Source organism: Diabrotica undecimpunctata, chromosome 4 (assembly GCF_040954645.1).
Source record: "Diabrotica undecimpunctata isolate CICGRU chromosome 4, icDiaUnde3, whole genome shotgun sequence".
Lineage (NCBI taxonomy): Eukaryota > Metazoa > Arthropoda > Insecta > Coleoptera > Chrysomelidae > Diabrotica > Diabrotica undecimpunctata.
In genome coordinates this window covers 8,147,764-8,168,748 of record NC_092806.1, presented here as the reverse complement: position 1 = coordinate 8,168,748, position 20,985 = coordinate 8,147,764, and the positions used below count along the sequence as shown (strand labels likewise).

At 31.9% G+C, this 20,985-nt stretch overlaps 2 protein-coding genes across 2 annotated transcripts; both read right to left on the bottom strand.

The window, feature by feature from the left end:
* Window positions 1–7,039: 7,039 nt before the first annotated feature.
* On the bottom strand, window positions 7,040–16,034 carry LOC140438056 (uncharacterized). Its single transcript, XM_072527768.1, has 4 exons — window positions 15,890–16,034; window positions 9,535–9,813; window positions 8,071–8,232; window positions 7,040–7,321 (listed from the first exon to the last, which is right to left on the bottom strand). The coding sequence occupies exons 1-4, from the start codon at window positions 16,032–16,034 to the stop codon at window positions 7,065–7,067; spliced, it is 843 nt and encodes a 280-aa protein (XP_072383869.1). The 3' UTR covers window positions 7,040–7,064.
* Window positions 16,035–16,470: 436 nt separating this feature from the next.
* LOC140439111 (uncharacterized) lies at window positions 16,471–20,171 on the bottom strand. Its single transcript, XM_072528804.1, has 2 exons — window positions 19,735–20,171; window positions 16,471–16,927 (listed from the first exon to the last, which is right to left on the bottom strand). Exons 1-2 carry the CDS (start codon window positions 20,141–20,143, stop codon window positions 16,500–16,502), a joined length of 837 nt encoding a protein of 278 aa, XP_072384905.1. The 5' UTR covers window positions 20,144–20,171; the 3' UTR covers window positions 16,471–16,499.
* Between the last annotated feature and the right edge of the window lie 814 nt (window positions 20,172–20,985).

The following is a 20,985-nucleotide window of genomic DNA, read 5'->3' as shown; positions in this document are numbered from 1 at the left end:
CGACATCATATCTTGATAAAACCGCTAGAAAATAAGCTGTGAATATTTTGGTTGCTAAATTTCAAGAAGTGAAAGCAGATACTTAAGAGATGGTAAAAAAGAAAATTAATAATTTTCGAACATTTTACAAAAGGGAATTAAAATTATCTGGATATAATTGCAATTCTTCGAATAAAGGAACGTGACAGTATGTATGTCTTTTCAGCTACCAATCTTTGCACCACCACCTACGTTTCTTGTATTTTTTTTGTTTATACAAAGAGCAAGAGCCGCTAAAAGTATATCGTTATCTGACATGTTCCTGATTTTGAAAGTAAAACTCATACTGCAAAATCGTTACACGTGTGTTCCCATCCGATTTCCACATGATTGTACTTTGTACTGCAATTGCATTCGACAAAATCGTAGTGGCGGTCTTAAATAATAATACTTCGCTGAACAGGAAAACTCGGACTTATTCATATTGGCAGAATAACGATACAAATACAGTACTCCATAGAATTATTGGAACACTTTTCCACTGAAGAAGCTATAATTTCTTGGGGAAAGATACTATTTAAATAAATTTAAAAGTTTACATGTATATCATAAAAACTATTAAACACATCTACCAAAATTATTAAAATGAAAGAATAGATAGACAACTTATGGAATCCATATATAGGGTATTAATTTCATTAAGAATTGTCCATATAGTAACTAGAGAAACCTTAGCACAAAATACGAAGATTTAACCTAAATCATTTCAATAAAATATTCCTCCTTACCGAAATACGGAGTGTTTTATTACAAATATTCTAAAATAATTTTAGCCCATTGTTTTAACACCTTCCAATATTTTTTGTTCAAACTTGACAAACAGTTTACACATGTTAGGATACTTTCACTAGTGTTAAAAGATAGTTGTCCGCTGTTACCAGAGGCGTGCTGTAGGGATAGATACTTCCTTTTTCCCCCTCACAATCCACGCCACTGTCGTAATAATCATTTCAGCATGTTTTTTTTTATTACTCATATGTATGTATTTAAAACATTGCCTTTAAACGCAAATAACTTGAAAACAAGATCAAGAAAAAAAGATAACAATACGGAACCTAGAATTACACTAAAAGCTGGGGTATTAAACCAAGGATCAGATTTAATGCCCGATATAACAAAATCAGAAATCAAAGAAGCCCTGAAGAAAATGAAAAATAATCGAACCCTGGGTGAAGATTGAATAGTATTAGAAGCACTAAAAATTGGAGGGGATGTATTACTTAAAACAATTAAACAACTTTTCAATATCTGCCTTCACAGCGCCAATATTTCAACAGACTGGAACAACGCTACTATGATTCTATTACACAAAGCAGGAGACAAAGCAAATTTAGAGAATTACAGACCGATTAGCCTCCTCAGCCATATATATATATATATATATATATATATATATATATATATATATATATATATATATATAAGTTGTTTAAGCGAATACTAGTTAAGAGAATGGAAAGAAAATTAGAGACTTATCAACCAAGGGAACAGAAAAAGTTACGGAACAAATGACCATCTACAATGTATAAAAACCCTAATACAGAAAGCAGTGGAATACAATAAACCTCTAGTTCTAATATTTATCGATTTTCACAAAGCCTTTGACACAGTTGAGCTAAGCAAAATATTACAGGCGCTTAAAGAATGCAGGCTAGATTATAGATATACTAAATTATTATACAAAATATACCTGCAGGCAACAACCACTGTCAGATTATATACTAACAGTAATCGCATAAAAATAGAACGGGGGATTAGACAAGGAGACCCAATGTCACCTAAACTTTTTAATACGGTGCTAGAACATGCTTTTAAGAATTTGGATTGGATGACAAAGCGAATAAAAATAGATGGAGAATATCTAAACAACTTACGTTTCGCCGATGATATACTTATAATAGCTGAAGATCTAGGTATGGCAAGAGAGATGGTACAGGAACTCGTGGCTACAGAAAATGTAGGTTTAAATATAAATATCTCGAAAACAAAAATCATGACCAATTTGGTACCCAACCAGAACATCGGTATTGGTGGGAAAGAAATAGAACTCGTAGATAGATATAAATACCTGGGACATGAAATTATGATTGGCAGGGATAACCAGACTCATGAACTGAAGAGAAATATCGGCCTTGGGTGGGCAGCATTTGGAAAACTGAGAGAAACTTTTAAAAGTGAGCTGCCCACATGCCTAAAGAGAAAGGTATTTGATCAGTGCGTCCTCCCAGTCTTGACGTACGGAGTAGAAACATTTACCTTAACAAAAGCAGCAGCTACCAAACAGAGTCACGCAGAGAAGAATGGAGCGGTCCATGTTAGGAATAACTCTGCGAGACAGAATAACCAACGAAGGCATCAGGAGAAGAACCAGAGTGACTGATATCATCGAGAAGATAGCCAGACTAAAATGGAGATGGGCAGGACACATAGCTACAATGACAGATGGTCGATGGACAAAGAGGTTATTGGAATGGAGGCCAAGGGAGACAAGAGAAGCGTCGGTCGACCACCTACAAGATGGACTGACGATTTAAGAAGACTCAACAAAAACTGGATAAGAGCGGCGCAAGATAGACGGGGTTGGAAACATGAGGAAGAGGCCTATGTTCAGCAGTGGACTCTTGAGGCTGGATGATAAACTTGAAAACTACTTACTCTATCGCATTGGGACAAAAGGAAGATATTTACTTAAAAAGTAACGAATAATAAAAAAAAACATGCTGAAATGATAATTACGACAGGGGCGTAGATTGTGAGAGAGAAAAAGGGAAGAATATAACCCTACAGCACGCCTCTGGTAACAGCAGAAAACTATCTTTTAACACTAGTTAAAGTATCCTAACATGTATAAACTGTTTGGTAATGAGTATTATTATCATTTCGGTAATGAGGAATATATGTTATTTAAATGTTTTAGGTTAAATCTTCGTATTTTGTGCTAAGATTTCTCCAGTTACCATATGGCAAATTCTTAATGAAACACCCTGTATACAGGCAAAATAATACGACAAGGGTACTCATTAAGACCTATGATCTTCAATTTAATCATGTATGAAGTTAATAAAAGCATCACCAAAGGAAGATAATATAGAATGAAGAACAAAGGAGTCAAAATATGTTATTTTATTACTCTGTTATGCAGACGACGCAATATAAATAGTCCAAGATGAAGATAGTTATACAGATACTAATGCAGAGATTTAACACAAGAGCAAATGAATTTAACACTAGATCCCAACTTAAAAACTAAATCAATCAACAATAGTGATCAGTAAAGAATGAGCATTGAACAGTTAATGAAAATAAAATACGTTAGGATTCTTTCGACCTCTAGACCTGAGGATGTCTTTATAACACAGTATAAGACAATACAATTGTATTGTATAAAAGATCAGACCTTAGTTTAGAGCTCAGAATTCGGATGATGAGATGTAACGTTTTCTATGTCTTGCTGTATGGCTGCGAAAGTTGGACAGTAGACTCAGAAACAGAAAAAAAAAATAGATGCTTTTGAGATATATTCAGATGGATGCTCAGAATTCCATGGGTATAAAAATTATCCAACGATTAAAGAGCATAAGTAAACAAAAAGAATTACTAAGCATGGTCAGGAAGAGGAAAAAAATACAATCATGTGTAAGAGGTGAAAGATATGAATTACTTCAAATCATATTAAAAGCTAAAGTAAAGATCAGCTAAGTAAAAGATCAGTAGGAAGAAGCCAAAACTGGTGGCTGAAGACCTGAGATGATGGTTTCACCGCTCATTCGCAGAAAAATTTCATACAGCAGTTTCCAAAGCTACAATTGCCATTTGTATCGCCAAATTTCGGCACGGAGGCATTTGTAATGGAGGCGGCACAATAAACATGACTAGCCACAGCAAAAATCTATTAGAAACGCTGAGAGAAAGAGAGAGAGACCGAAAGAAAAGTGAAAACACCAAGGTACTGCAACGTATTGGATATACCATACTGTGGGGACTAAACGGCTGACAACCTTTCATAGAAATATTAATTTGCCAATGGACAAGCAGAATTGCTAATAGCGAGAAAGAAGAAGGATAAGATGTTTTAGATAACAAATTAAAAAAAAAACATTTACTATGTATAAAAACGTCTTATCGTGAAAACAAATTAAAAAAAATTGAATTTCCGAAGAATCCAAAAATGTTTGTGTAATGAAAAAAAAATAATAAAATTAAAAGAATAAATAAATAAACAAATACTTGATTTCCTTTTAGACAAACATAGTTTGTGTAAATTCGTCAGTTCATTAACTAAAACAAACAAGTAAACAAAAACACTAAATAAACTAACAAAGAAATTCTTCAATTGAATGGAGAATGTTTGCAGTCAAAAATTCCTTTAAATTTAGTTTAGAGCAATGCATATGCATTGGTTCTTCTTCTTCAGTGCCTTATCCGGTCCGGATGTTGGCGATCATCAAAGCTATCATGGTTTTGTTGACTGCTTTGCGAAACAGCTCCGCGGAGGTCATCCCAAACCATTGTCGGAGAACTCAGAAAATGCTCTAGATCAGCGGTGCTCAAAAGGTCGATCGCGATCGACCGGTCGATCGCCAAAGTTTTTGAAGTCGATCACGACTCACGGAGAAAATACGGGGATTATCCTGACTCACCATACGTGCATGATCGAAATAATTATGATGCCATGTACTTTTCTTTGCAATATGACGAGTCAACCGATATGACTGATACCGCCCAGTTGTGTATTTTCATTCAGATAGTATTTTCTGATATGTCGGCTAAAGAAGAATTGATAACAATGCTGAATCTGAAAAAAAAAACTTGCGGAGAAGATATATACAACGTTTTTATAAATTTTGTAAAACAATACGAGCTACCGATTTACAAACTCGTGTGTATTACAACAGATGGTGCACCATCCATGACTGACGTTGACAATGGATTTGTTGCATTATGTCGAGCTAACGATAACTTTTCATCGTTTTTTTTTTATTTCATTGCATCATTTACCAGCAAGTTTTGTGTTTCAAAATTTTAAATATGGACGACATGAAGATGACAACAAAAATTGTGAATTCAATCAGAGCGCGAAGCTTGCAACGACGTCTTTTTAAAGCGCAATTTGAAGCTAGTGACTTCGCGGAACACACTGATTTACTTCTGCATACAGATGGTTTGGTGAGGTGGTTTGGAAAGCCTTGGAAAATTTTTAGATAGGTTCTAGGAGCGACTTCCCAAAATAATTTCTTTTTTAGAAGAACGAGGGGACGACACTCATCTACTTCAAAACGAAAAATGGCTCAGTGATCTGGCTTTCCTAAAAGATCATTTGAACTTCCTTAATTTTGAACTACAAGGTAAAAATAAAACAATTATCGATATAATGAGTGCAATACATTCTTTTGTCAACAAATTGAAATTATTGATTAAGCAAATTAGCAGAAAGGATTTAAACAACTTTCCATCGTTGAAAAAAAGGGTAGCCGCTCATTTGAATTATGTTTATTACGAGACGGAGCTGCAAGCACTTCATAGTGAGTTTGAAAGACGCTTTGCTAATTTTAAAAACTGACAGATATTGTAGCATTCATGTCTAATCCATTTTATTGTGTGAAGACGTGGAAAAAATAGCTACTGAAATATCCGTTACGTTCAATATGGAGATTATTTCCGTCTTTAAATACACCTTAAATCCAGAGCGACCGATACGAAATTTTGGTCTTTCATATCGTCTGAGAAATATCCGTCTTTGAGACAAGTAGTTCTGCAGCTCGCGGTATTCTTTGAATCAACATACTTGTGTGCATCTGCATTATTCCAAATGAAGATAGTGAAATCAAAATATCGTAATCGGCTAACTAACGAACATCTCTTTTCATGCTTGCGTTTGGCCCTCGGTAATTACGTACCATCATATGAAATACTTGTGGATGATATGCAGTGCCACGCATCAACCTCCAAATAGAATTAATATGAAAAACATGACTTTAATTACAACTCTCTGTAGTTACAACTTTTTATCAACTTAAAATGTGCAATAAAGTTTTTTATTTTCAAAATTGTTTTTTTTACTATGAAGCACACACCCAAGAAAGTCACAGTAAAGTTACCAAATACATCTTCTTTTTTGGTTGATCATATCGGTCTTCGACGGTAATCCAAAAATATTATATTATATTAATACGTAGCTAAAGAGTTCTAAACACAACTCTCTTTTATATAAAAGCAGACTAAAAATCTAAAAATTAAAAGAATAGCGCAGAAAACACAAAAAATCGCCGATATAACTTAATTATAATATGAAATGCCATTAGTGTCAAAATTTCATAACATTGGAGTAAACTTTTTTAAGGTTGGACCAATTACAAACAAACATTGCGGCATGGTAAATTTCAATTACTCCTCCTGGTTTAAAAACAGGGTATAGCAGTCGATCTCCGGAAGCTTGTAGTTTATGTGGTAAATCTCATGCAGCATAAGTTTGAGCACCACTGCTCTAGATAATGTATGCAAATTTTTCAGTTCATAACTTGATTGTCTCACCTACCTCATTATTAACCTATTTATTAGTATTTGGATTAGATTTCTTATTTATAAGAGGGAAGTTTATGTCAAAATGATACATAAAAATATTAAAAAAAAAGTATTAAAAGCAATATTTGTGTCTAAAATGCCATATATTTGACTCCAGTCCTCTCGTGAGATGTCATTTATAAATTTAATAATATTATTGTCATTAATTTTTTTTTTTTTTTGATAGAAAACACTTGACTCACCTGTTCCAAAATCAAACTCAATCAGTATTGTTCGATGGTCGGATACATTATTCTCGTTTACACAAGTAGCCGATTAGGTTAAAAATTTACAAAAACATTATCAATTGTCGTAATGCTTAGAGGGCCTTTTTTCGAGATTAAAGTTTACATTAAAAGAAGAAAGAACAATAAAAAACAAAGAGAAAAAACGTAGGGTAGATTACACATTTTATTAAAAAAATCTTCTATTAATATTCTACATTTATTATTATATCTTACAGACTATACTTTAAAAGTCTTAAACATTTTATTAGCAGCATGATGTCCAGAATTGCCATTGATATCTCCTCCTTTGTTAACGTTAAACTGTGATCCACCAGTTCCAAATTTACCTTCACCAAATTTTCCATTACCTGCACTTGCTTTAGCTTCCTCCATCTTATTCACAAACGTGCCCGCCTTTTTACCTTCTTCTGCTTCAAATTTGGAATCTCCCTTTTCCCCTTTGTATGATTCCTCAGCTTTCTTACCAAATTCACCTAAAAGTACAAAGAAATTAAATAAATACAATAATAATATCCTTTACATATTTGTAGCACTCTTCTTCTTCTCCACTCTACGGAGGTTGGCATTCATAATGGCTACTTTTATTTTTGAACTTGTTGCTCTAAACAAATTAATCGATCTGCATTGATACCAATCACGTAGATTCTTCAACCAAGAATTCTGCTTTCGGCCAATAGATCTTCTTTCATTACATATTTTGGTCCTCTCATCACGTGTCCTTGGTATTCTAGTTTTCTTGTTTGTGTAGTAGTGATTAATTCTGTTTCTTTACCAACGTTTCTTTAACGTTAACTCCCGCTTTGATATATTGAGCGTGTTTTTGAAAATTCCTGATTGCAGAATGGCTAGAAGAATGGCTTGGATTGTCGTCCATGGAATTGTTCCTCACGTTAGGCGTTAAACTTAGATTTACTGCGTTGATAGACATTTTTAAACGAGAAACCTAATGCAATAAGAAGATCTAACTTCGAGATGATCGACGAATAGAGAAGGCATGTAGAAATAATTCGGATAAATGTAAAAAATCTTACAAGCAGATTAATTTTTTGCATATTCTTGTCCATAAATCATGTAAATCTGTAAAAAATCTAGAATTAAAAACTAGAATTAAAAATAGACAACTATTTAAAAAAAATTCTGTATGTCTCTCTGCAAAAATTAAATTGATCCCTTTAACAAACTAAGCTATTAATTTTTACAATACTCTTAAGAAATATATTACCTTCAGCATTTTTAATTGCTTTTTTATCGGCTTCATCGTGTTCTTCATCATATACTTCCTCAGTGTTACTTGCTTCGTTGGATTCATGTTGGGTGTGAAATCCTTTCACAGTTCTTCCGTTTTTATGCCCTTGTTTAGCGTTAGCTTCTCCAGCATTTTTTCCTAATAAGAAATATTTAAAACTGAAGTAATCTTAACATAACTTTAAATCTTAGTTGTGCAGAGATGGCAAAAGTAAAAATAGTCCATTGAAATGTTACATTTTTTAGGCCTTAGCGTGCATTGCTTAGAGGACGCAATTTTATTGTTTTGATGTGTTGGGAGGGAAAGTATAAGCTTATGTTCAAGTTTGTGAGGTCGCCAGTCTTGTCCCTCGGCCGCCATCTTGGAAAAAGGGGTGCAAAGGGCTTTCGCGCTGTAATTTGTAATCTAGCAACTCTGCAGAAAATTATATTATATTATATATGTTTTGATCCCATCTGTTACTGTTGAAAATTATATTATATATTATTTGTAGCACATTACATTGTCTACAACTTTATTTCTATTATTTTTCATTGTAAAATGGAAATAAAAAAAATTATTAACAAAAATAACTGAAAATTTTTTAACAAATTTTCTTTTTGGCCTTATAACTTTTTTCTAGTCATTTTGCGATAAAATAACATCAGAGCACTAATATAGAGGGTTTTTTAAAGAATAATTTTCACTACAAATTTATATAATTTTATTAATCTTTTTGGGTTTTACAGCGCTCCGAAGTTGACTGAGTTCTTGATTACTCGTACGTAAGCATACGATAAAAGAACATTACACTTAGTTTTCTATTATATGTATATTTCTTTATTAATATCATTTTAAATCAATTTATTATTTTCCTATATTATTATTAATTTATTATCGACCCTTTCCTCCACCACAAAATGTAGCACCAATTTTACAAACAGACAAACATTTACAGAAATATCCTAATTTAGCTAGCGGAATAGCATTATTTCTTAGTGAGAAAAGCCAAGAAGTTTTTTCGTCTCTTTATATAGTGGAAATAAGGATGATTCTCTGACCGCATGCGGTATAAACGATGCAGATGCAAGGGAAACTGTGGAAGTATGTGTGGTTGCCGAAAAACAGGCCTCAAATAATCTGCATTGTTATTGTCACATTGACAATTTTATTGTCAGAAAAAAGTGATACGGCCCAACAGAAAAATTGTTTCCAACATTTTCTGAAGGATTGCTATTTTACGAGATATAGCGTGAACACTTTTTGCACCCTTTTTTCCAAAATGGCGGTCGGAGAACAAGCGTGTCGACCCCATAAACTTGAACTTATTCTTACCCCCTCCAACATACTAAAAATAATATTGCGTACTCTCAAAAATGCAACCCTAATGTAACTTTTCAATGGACTAAAATACAATTTTACAATATAAAAAAATATATTCCATATATATACATAAATTACCGTTAGATCCGAAATGTTGAGTTCCATAATACCCTTTTCCGTCGGTAAAAATGTTTTTTCCGCCTTGGGCTCCGCTGTAAAACCCCAAATCGCCCTTAATGTTTTTCAATAATCCATCTCCTTTTGAAAATCCTGATTGACCCATCCCAAATTGTCCTCCTTGGCTACCAAAGCCTTTCTTGAAGAATATGTCATCGAAAGCTTTTTTACCTTCGCCGAAACTGCTACTGCTTTCGTCCATACCGCCTAATTGTTTTATGCCTCCGCCAAAACCTAAACCTAAAAATAACTTAAATTGAAAAAACAATATGTTATTAATTTTTTAATCGTATGTTAGTAAAGGATACATAACGAACTATCTTTTTCCTAAATAGGTATGCCTTTATATTAACTGTTACATAAAAAACCAACAGAGTTTTCGTTTATCCAAATTATATTATTCAATATATAATATTTGCATATATTACAATAAATTGTAATAAAAATTACACTTTTTCTTTTGTTTTGACCTTTCGAAAGTCCAATCCGAAAATCGTTTTAAAAAAATTTCTAAAATAAAAGTGTGAGAAATTCATAAACCATATGATATTAGTTATGCATTTAGTGACAGGTGTATCAGTTCTCTACAAAATAATTAACTTAGTCACGTCCTATAAATTGTTAACCTATCATAGTCCGTACATTATCAAGGGGTGGAAGATGTTAAGTTGTCCCTGAAAGAACTGTAACTTGGGGTTCACAGCATCTAAGAAATCATTTTGATCAAAAACTACTGTGACAGACCTAATTTGATACAAATTATTTTGGCTATGAGCCACTTTTGGTAATAAATACAAGTATCATGAATATTAGATATCACTAAAGAGATATTATTAACAATCATACTATTCCCTATAAGTAAAAAAATTTCAGAGTACCTTATATGCATAAAAATATCAGTTTTTATGTGAAATAAAAAGAAAAATCGAATATTATATTAACGTGGAAAATCATTCACCACTTCCTGATCAAGGCTGGACAGTTTCTGGACAAACTAGGAGATGATAGGTAGGCTACTGCGAGGATAAGTTGTTTATGAATAAAAATGGAAGAAAATTGAACCAAATGTAATATTCCTTATATATAATATAATAAAATAACTAATAAACTATATTCATAAAAATTTAATATTATTCTTCTCCTTCTTCCTCTTTAAAAACAATTCTGATTGTTCATTTTCAGATTGAGTTTTCTTACGGTACTATGGACTGATTTATAGAAATAATTTTTCATGATGAACGTCCAGAAAATTGCATAAATACTGATAAACAACTATCAGGCCTTCCTTATTACGAAAGCTTAGAGTCAAAAGTCTATTTTTTTTTTTTTTTCATGAAGAATAATAAAGCTTCTGGTCCCGACGGTATCCATACCGTGATTCTCAAATTTATGACTAATCCGGCTCTCAACCCATTAATATTCTGATTCCGTTGTTCAACAACATTTACGGCTTAGGCGAATTTTCACAGGAATGGATTGAGTCACTATTCTTCACCATCTTCAAAAACCACATGCAAAATCTTTCGACCAATATATATTAGGAATTAGTCTGATCAAACATCATATCAAAAATATTTACAAAAATTATATAGGTATATAACAGAAACTTTTAATTAATAATGAAATATTAATATCAAATACACGCACGATACTGCCATCGGTATTACTAGTCTCTTTTGGTGGGAGTATGACATAGCAAGAGACTTATGACATAGATGTAAGTGCTGTTGCCATGGTTTCACTAATTTTGTATATTTACCCAAATAATGATTATACTATAAATTGCTTTTTTTTTCAAAAAAACAGATTGTAGCAAATTCAACTAAAATCGCCACTTAAATTTACAATAACTTATTTCTAAAGAATTTTGAATATCCACCGAAACAAAAAAAAATGTGTTAGTGGCAACATTGTAATCCACGCCTTTGCAAGTTCGCAAGATCCACAATATTTTAAAATCATTAAAACTCTTAACTCTTATAATTGCATTCCTAAAAGTTGCCTTATTTTATAAAAAGCTCTTAACTCTTATAATTGCATTCCTAAAATTTGCCTTATTTCATAAAAAAAAAGTAGCAAGATTGCAGAAATTGTAGAGTTTACACTTTATTATCTACAGATAGTCCTTTAAGGAAGAGTATTTGAGAAGAACAAACCAGTACTAATGAATATAGACGCATCTATATTTGTTTATCAAAAGGAAGATCCCCAACACGATGGGAAGATTAAATGAAGATTGGTGGAAAAATCCCTACTATGAAGTTGTCCATCTGGTACAGGATTGCAGCCAATGGAGACAGCAAGCTTACAATATTTAGAGTGTCTCCACCCACACCTTAACAAGGGCTCAAGGAATGAGGAGGAAGAGGATATTTGTTGACAATACTTTACCAAAGAAAATTATACAAATAAACAAGTCTCATGATATATATATATATATATATATATATATATATATATATATATATATATATATATATATATATATATATATATATATTGATATGATATAGGAGAAAGAAAGGTATTGTTTAAAAAATTAATTTGTAAGTTATATACTAGATAATTTTAGATATAACAAGTATTTGGTTATTTTAAGAAGTTATATACTAGAGAATTTAATAAAAATATATTTATGTGAGGGCATTTTTAATAAATTAGCATATAATAAGTGTAAAAAGTTGTATTTTAATGTTGTAAATATATTTAAGTGAGCCATGTGCATAGGCAACCAACTATACAGTAAATTGACAGATAGAAATTAATCATAATACGAATATAAGTGGGGTTATAATAATAATGTTAGTTTAAAATGTTTAATTTATATATATTTAATGATTTAAATGTTTATTCTGATCTGAAAAGCCTAAATGTCAACAAAATTATTAATAGAAAAGAATGGAATTCTCTGGATCACCGGAGATGGCCATGTTTGCGAAATGGTTTGTTCCAGAAAATTCAGACATGTATTTAATAGAACTAAATAGAACATGATCTCTTACCAAATGGTTCTAGAATATCCAAAAAGATATAAATACCCGTGATTTGGATTCAAGATGGCAGTTTTTAGTCAGAAGTCAGGCCAGTTTATTATGAAAGTTAGTAGACACATTTAGTTAGTGAAGTAAATTGTTCAGAATTTTCAAGAAGTCAGTCAGAAAAATTTAGTAAGAAATATAAAAGTTAGTTGGAGTCAGTGAATCACTTACAAATAGTCCAATTGTTTAATATAGTGAGTTAAATGAAGATTAAAAATTATGCATATATTTAATGCACATTTATAATTATACACAAATAATTATTGAAGATTATAAAAGTATATTAGAAGAATATTGGATGGACATTGGAAGGAATTAAAATTATATTATGATTGGAGATTAATATAAATCAACTTATAATAATTGGATATTGGTATATTGAAAAGAAGAATAAATATAAATGGTGTTTGCTGGTTTGCTTGGTGGTGTATAAATGCTGGTGAAGAAAACTATATCTTAAATTGGTAGAAGCTGATAATTGGAAAAAGTAATTTCACAAAAACAAGGATAACCGAAGTACGAAGACATTCAGTGATGATTAGAATCTATATAGTGGAAAACAGTTCATTTAGGCAGTCAGTGAAAGAAAGGTACAAAATTTTGTTAATATAATTTAGTTAATGTCATAACAATTTCAATTTTGAAGATAGTTTGTTTAAATTTTACATTGTCTATAGAATTTAATTAGTTTTATAAGAATATCAATTTAAAGATAGTTTATTTTAAATTTACATTGACTAGGTTAGATATATATGGGTGTTTCATAATAGTTATAATAAAGATAATTTAAAAAAGTACTTACAAACTAATTCTTTGAGAACCGCGATAAAAACCCTATATTATTAAAATACTCATTGCTCATCATTCAAACAAACAACACATCATAACAATATATATATATATATATATATATATATATATAATATATATATATATATATATATATATATATATATATATATATATATACCTATGTGTTTTATTTTGTTGTTTTCTGAAATTAGATTTGTTAATGTAATGGAAAACAGATATAGTCATAAAATAATAAATAAAAACTTTCCTGTACCATAATATATATACTCTCTGTCTGATATTATGTTATACATCTACATATATATAAAAATGCCTAAGTGTATACTATATTTTTGGACAGAGAGAATATATTTTTTGGCATAGAATAAGTTTTTATTTCTTATTTTATGACTATATTTATTTTCCATTAAAATCCTACTTTTTGAATTTTGGCGCCTAAAATTCAGAGCATATTTTTTTGAATATACCGCCTAAAATTCAGAACCTACGTTTTTTGCCGAATGAATTTGCCGCCAAATGGAATCAGTTTCTCTATTTCTTACCTTACTAGAGGGCTATGTACTCTGGTTTTGGTATATCGTTAGCATCTAAAGACTTTGTCTTAAATTAAATGTGTTAAAAACAAAATGAACGATCATAAGTAAAAACCGGACACCTATAAAGACTTTTACTGAATCAGTCACATATAAAATATTTCAAAAGTACATGTATTTGGAAACAATTGTTATCATTCAATGGGGCATGACAACAGATATTAAATCAAGAATTGCTAAGGTGAGGTCCAATTTTACTAAGAGGAAGATTATACCATTAAAAATCAAATTGTTAAAATGGTATACATTTTTGATATTCCAAAACTAACGAAACTTTATTATTATATCAAGCAAACAAAACAACAATAATTCTTACACAGCATACAAGAGAAAAGAGGAACGTAACTAGACAAAAAAGCATGGAGAAGAACACAGAACGAATTGGGAAAGACTTACTAAGAAGAATAGACTTAACAACGTTTCTCTTAAAAACGATGAGAAGGCTATGCGAGAGGTATACAAGTGATGCAGTTCTGGTTCATAACCCACTTCACCCAAATCGAAATGCATATACTTCGAGAAGATCTACCGATTCTGCACTGCATCAGTAGTGAGACGAAAAACCAGCCTTAAAGAAATACTTCAGAATGACCAGGAAAAACCTACGTTTGACACACAGGGGCTAGCAGATACACCTCTATGCAGGAAGTGTGAATGAGAAGACGAAACTGTAGAGCATGTCCTATGTAAATGCCCGGAGTTATCGTTAATACGAGAGTACGCGTTCGGCAAGTCCTGGCCCACCTTTCCCTGTCCCTGGTGACTTGTCCACCTTCCTAGAAATAGCAGGATGGTCAATGAGCTAAGGACGAAGCTCCCTGGGAGGATGCACAATGGGTCAATTGTGGCCTAAGAGCTGTAGGACCTAACTCGCCCTCCCTACTCTACAGATACCGAAGAAAAGTAGACTTAAAAAGGAAAAAATTCAAGGGTTTAAATAAGCTATGAAACAAAACTAAAAATATCTCGATTAAATGTCAATACAGTCCGCTTACGTCCAGCAGAAACATAAGACAATCCAAACTCATATTAAAAAGTAAAAAGTACAAAAACTAAAAAAAGAACAGATCTATCCGAAATATATGTAAAATTTACTGGCTAAACAGAATCATCAACAGTGAATTGTAGTAAAAATTTTAATTTACATGAAAAAAAAAGAGTGAGCAGATATACAAAGAGAAGAAGTATATAGGAAGAGTTAGGGAGAGAAAAAACACATGGAAAAAATTACAGTGGCTATCAGAAAATAAAAATATAGATACTGATAGGTAAATTATTATCAGAAGACACCATGGATATTGTATAGGTGTAGCAGTGTAGCCGAAGTTACGAAAAGCATCAAGATAAAAGAAGAAGTTAAGAAGTTATATAGGTATATAACTTGTTCAAAGTATTTTCATTACTTCATTCTATTAAAATAAAATATACCTTCCAAAAGCTCGCAATCAAAAAATTATTGAAACAATGTCATCCAGATATGTTAAAAAATTTAAAATTCTACTCTTATGGTAACTATATGCTGTAAGTAATTAAATATTTATCCTGTGTTAGCATTTAATCATTCTAATAAATTTGCAGATTTCTCTTGAAGAAGTCTTAAAATTGTGGCGAAACATTGAGATATAGAACAAAATAGTTTTCCTAGAGATTTCCTTCTGAGTGAATTGCTGATATTTTAAACTGCATATTTAAATATATATATATATATATATATATATATATATATATATATATATATTTAAATATATATTTAAATAAACCAGTATAATTAAAAAAAATTGACACTTATTACAAAAAATCTCAATCTTAAACACTTATTTTAAGCACAGAAGTACTCTTTGCTAATTACTTGACAGTTATTATTGTACTTACCTCCATAACCCATTCCTCCCATGCCACCCATGCCACCCATGCCACCCATACCACCCATACCACCCATACCGCCCATACTTTTCATACCCCCCATCCCACCGAACCCCAACATCTTTCCACCGGACGTGTACGCACCCAACCCCATTGGCATTCCACCACTTACATCTTTACAGTACAATAAAATTACCCCAAACAACACCCTCGCCGATTCAAACATCTCTTGGTAGAAATTATGTCAAAAGTAAGCGTTAAAACTATTTGACTTTTATATAAAGTACCATTTTCTGGTTGAGCAGAGAGAGACAATGATGAATCGAATTTGATTTTTTGGAAAAATTGGTAGAATGAAACAAAATATTTGAACCTTCGTCTACTTAACAGTTTGTTGGCATTTATTTGATTGTTACAAAATACCTGTATAATATTATTAACTGTTTAATTAGTATAATTAAATTAAATTTAATTAGTTTAAAAGTTTAATTAGCACGAACTAAATTCATCTCTATGAAAGATTGTGAAGTTGTGCAGTTATAAAAAATGACATTGACAAAAATGAGAATGACTAAAAAACAATGAAATTCTTAATAATAAATTTATTTACCACAATACATTAAACATAAAATTCTGGATGGTGTCTTACATATTTATTAGATCCACTATATTCACTGAGCCCTCCATTGTCGAGTACTTTATGTTCCGAAAAAGCCTTATCGTTTCCTCCAAACTTAGCCTCTCCAAAATGCTTTTCATCTTTACTGACTTCATGCAAACCAGATCCTTTATCAAAATGTACTCCCTTCTTTACCTCTTCCCCTTTAAATCCCCCATCATGGTGTTCTCCTTTGAAAGCAGAGTTTCCAGCTTCACCGAAACCCCCAGATTTTCCTTCGAAAGCTTCACCGCCTGCTTCGTCATGTGCCTCGTCGTAATATTCTTCAGTTTTTCCTGTTTCGTCATTATGGTGAGAGGTCGAGAATCCTGTAACTTTATGGCCCTTTCGGTGACCTTGTTTAATGGCCTTTTCGTCTTTCGATTTAGCTAAAAACCGAATATAAGTTTAGTGAAAATTTTGCAAGAATTAATAAATTAAACAAAGAACTAATAAATCACATGCAATATTTGTCAACAAGTAAAATACCGATAAATCACTTCAATATAATATGGATGTTACCTTAGATATAGGGATATATAACATGTTTGAATTAGGATTAATATACAGAAAACTGGTACACGCATATCATTTTATTATGTAAATAAATACTGACACTCCTAGCAAAATTTGGAAAAAAATTAAACACATGACAGGAAAGAAAACTTATTCAAAAATTTCTGCCATACTTACTCAAAATAGCACAGTCACATGTAGTCAACAAATTGCTATTATCGTGGGTGAAACTTTTCATAAGAAAGCAACAAATAGACTTACTTCCAATTGGCAGCTTCCCATGTCTACTAATCTAAACTCCAGTTTATCCGATCAAATTTCTCTAGATATGCCGTTTACATTACAAGAATTATCAGACACGTTGTACTGTTGCAAAAATTCAGCTGCAGGTCCAGATAACATTTCTTTTATCTTTGTTAAATATCTCTCAAGGCCTAGTCTAGCTAAACTGCTTGAAATTTACAATTTAATATGAACCAAAAAATCATTTCGAAATTTGTGGGAAAAATCTATAATTATTCCTGTTAAAAAAAAAGGCAAACCTTCAACTGATCCAAATTTCTACAGACCAATTTCTCTCAAATGTACTAACTTATGGAGAAAATGATCAATAAAAGACTCATGTGGTTCCTAGAAAAGTTTAAAATAATAAATTTGGCATAATCAGGTTTTAGATCACACCGAAGTACAGCAGACAATCTAGCAATCCTCCAAACATCAATAACTAACACCTTTCAGTGTAAACAAGACGTAAGCTATTTCGTTTGATATCGAAAAAGCATTCGATACTCTGTATAGGCCTCTTATTATAGCTAAACTCAAGAAGTACCGTAGATCTGAAAATATATTTTTATTTATTAATCAATTTTTAACAAATAGAACCTTTAACGTAAGAGAAAATGGCAAAATTTCTAGGACTTTCAAACAAACTGATGGCATTCCCCAAGGGTCGGTATTGAGTCCTACACTCTTTATACTTGTTTTAAACGATATATGTAAAAAAATTGAGCTCTCAGTCAAGTTTGCACTTTTCGCAGATGATTTAATATTTTTCTGTTGAGACAAAGACACTATTGCCACTTGCAACCGTTTGAGAATGCTACTGAGCAATTACTTGAATGGATTTTAGTAAGTAAGTGGATTTAATTTTTCTGTTGAAAAGACAAAAATCATTAAGTTTTCTCGCAGGACAGCCAGTACTATTAATCCTAAAATTTTTCGTTCTGAAATAGACGACTGCAGTTTCATTTATATGTCAGCTAGTCTATCAAATTTAAAACTTCTTAATTCTGTACACAACACTGCACTTCGAATCTTCCTTGGAGCCTTCAAGTCGAGCTCCGCAGAGAGTTTATACAGAGAAGTTAATGAACTTCCCCTCTGGCTATGTCGTCAACAACTCCTTTTAAAATATTCGTCTCGAATTTCAGCTTATACCGAAAATCCAGCCTCTAAATTACTAAGTAATGACCTTTTAAAATCTCCTTCTTCTATTAAACTTCAATATATGTCACAGTATTTCTCACTACATCTGAAAAACATCGATCTTTCAGCCGCAACTAAAATATTAATATCACCTCTTTGGAATAAATTGAAAGCAGATTTTTTTCTCTCGTTAATTACTTATGATAAGCATCAGATAAATTCACAATTTTTAAGGCAAATCTTTAAGGAATTGATTAACAACAGATTTTACCAAATTGTATACACAGATGCTTCTAAGAGTCCTATAGCTGTTGGATGTGCTGTAAGTTCAAACACAGATTTAATCATATCTTTTGATTTAATCAATTATTCTCTATTCTCAAAGCTACAAACTTACTATCACCAGAATATAAAAAAGTAGCAATATGTACAGACTCTTTAGCATCTATCTAATCTCTCAAAAGTATATACAAGGTACATCCTTTGGTTCAAGCTATTCAAATCTCTTCCGATAGTTTAAGCTCACTGGGAATATCCATAACCATGATCTAGCTGACCTCTTTGTAAACAAACCGCATCTTCTAATACGGATAATGAAAACATACAATTACATACTGATTTACAGTCGTATTTTTAAATATCATCCAAATGTTTTGGCAAGATCACTGAATAAAACTCCTTCCAAGCTTCGTGATAACCATCCCACCGTTAAAAAGCTTGAGTTTCCTTCCATGACACGAAAAAACAAAATCTTAATTTGCCTACCTAGAATCGGCCATACAAGAGTAACTCTTAAACATTTAATGACTTCCCAAGATCCACCTACATATACACACTGTGGTAATATTCTATATGTTAAACATATTCTCGTAGACTGTCCCTATTTCAACAACAACAGAAAAAAAGAATCTTTTGAGTCGAAACCTACAAATTATTGTCAGCTCGCCACCAATTCCAAAACCTTATTAATTTCCTCTATGGAACCAGACTTTACCAGGAAATTTAGAAGAAGAAACGTAGTTTAGAAGTTGATAATCAATAATTGTACCAATATTTGATATTGTACCAAAATTGTACCTGTGTCAGTGACCTACGCTGTAGAGACACGTAAAGCTAAATAAAAAAAATTATGTAAATAAAAAAGCATTTAAGTTTATCTAAAATTAAACACTGTGAGACGCATAAATTAAATAAAGGAAGTAGATACAAGAACTGTTTATTGATTCACTGAATATTTATAAAAAAATTGATTTACCTTCATTTCCAAAATGCTGTCCTCCATAGTATTCTTTCCCATCGCTGTGTTCCTTGTTTACTCCATCGCTATCAAAATAATATTCAGATTCACCTTTCAAACCCTTCAAAGCACCTTCTCCTTTGTAAATACCGGAATCTCCGTGTTTTATGTCTTCTCCAGCTATACCACGCTGCGCAACGAATTGGTTGCCACTTAAACCTTTACTTCCTTTACTGAAACTGTCTTCATCGACAGAGGAACCGCCAAGATGTGGTTTGAAGAGACCTTTAAACTGGTGATCATTTAGAAACTTCGGATAATAGTGATTACTATGTGAATGGAAATCAAAAGGGCCAAATCCGAAGACGGAATTTAACACCACTGAGACAATAGTACTAGATATTATTACGCGAGTCATTGTTGACATCTTTACTGATAACTGGAGTGTGAAACTTACGGATTATACTATTTATATTAATAAAATATGGATTTGGTTGAGTAAGTATGATTTATTACTAACATTAATTGCTTCTTTGCGGGTTAGAGTGGAGACAACCTTCAAAAATGGTTAAGGTTGAGGTTAAGGGAAAGGCGATGATTTTCAGTATTGTAATGATTCATAAAAAGGAAGAAATTATAGTTTGCGTAAGTTACCTAACGTTTTCTTTTTATAAATAGTTTTTTATAAGAGTTATTTGTTTAATAGGCAAATTATTTAATTATCTACCAAGACAATAATAAGTTTTACTTAAACTTTATTTGATATCACTAGAAAGCAATAATAATGTCTTTTTTCTCTGTTTTTTATCCTTCGTGAAAATGTGGTGATGGTATGGTATTCGACATCCTTTAGTCTTCTTCGCGTGATGTGTTGTTTCAGAGAGAAAGAGAGAGTAACTGGTGGTTTCTCTCCATCTCTTCTCTGTTAAGGCAGTTCCTCAAGATTTATTCCACATAGAAAAAGTCCCTTAACGAAAAAAAAAAAGAAGTGGAAGAACTTCTACATGCTTCACCTCCCCTGACAGTTTTCCTATTGTAGCTATCTTGGATAATTGGCACTCTTCTAAAAGCTTTTTTTTCTCTTCGAAATTCTTAGATAAAAAGTTGTCTAAATTCACAAGTTTTGTTTACAAATGCGATGGATGACTAGCTTTTAATTTCTCTAGTTCCGCTTCTTTCGCGGCTAACTGACCCCTTTATGTCATTTCCACTTGCTTCTCATGTTTTTATAGTTCGTTTAACAAGACCTTCGTGTGGTCTGTAGTATTT

Bases quoted from the DNA above. Each gene is read 5' to 3' on its own strand.
- LOC140439111 (XM_072528804.1), bottom strand. From the start codon at position 20,143: ATGTCAACAATGACTCGCGTAATAATATCTAGTACTATTGTCTCAGTG. The intron at 16,928-19,734 runs GTAAATCAATTT...TTCGGTTTTTAG, and splicing joins ACAGCATTTTGGAAATGAAG to CTAAATCGAAAGACGAAAAG.
- LOC140438056 (XM_072527768.1), bottom strand. From the start codon at position 16,034: ATGGGGTTGGGTGCGTACACGTCCGGTGGAAAGATGTTGGGGTTCGGT. The intron at 9,814-15,889 runs GTAAGTACAATA...AGTTATTTTTAG, and splicing joins GGGAGGAATGGGTTATGGAG to GTTTAGGTTTTGGCGGAGGC. The intron at 8,233-9,534 runs GTAATTTATGTA...ATTTCTTATTAG, and splicing joins TCAACATTTCGGATCTAACG to GAAAAAATGCTGGAGAAGCT.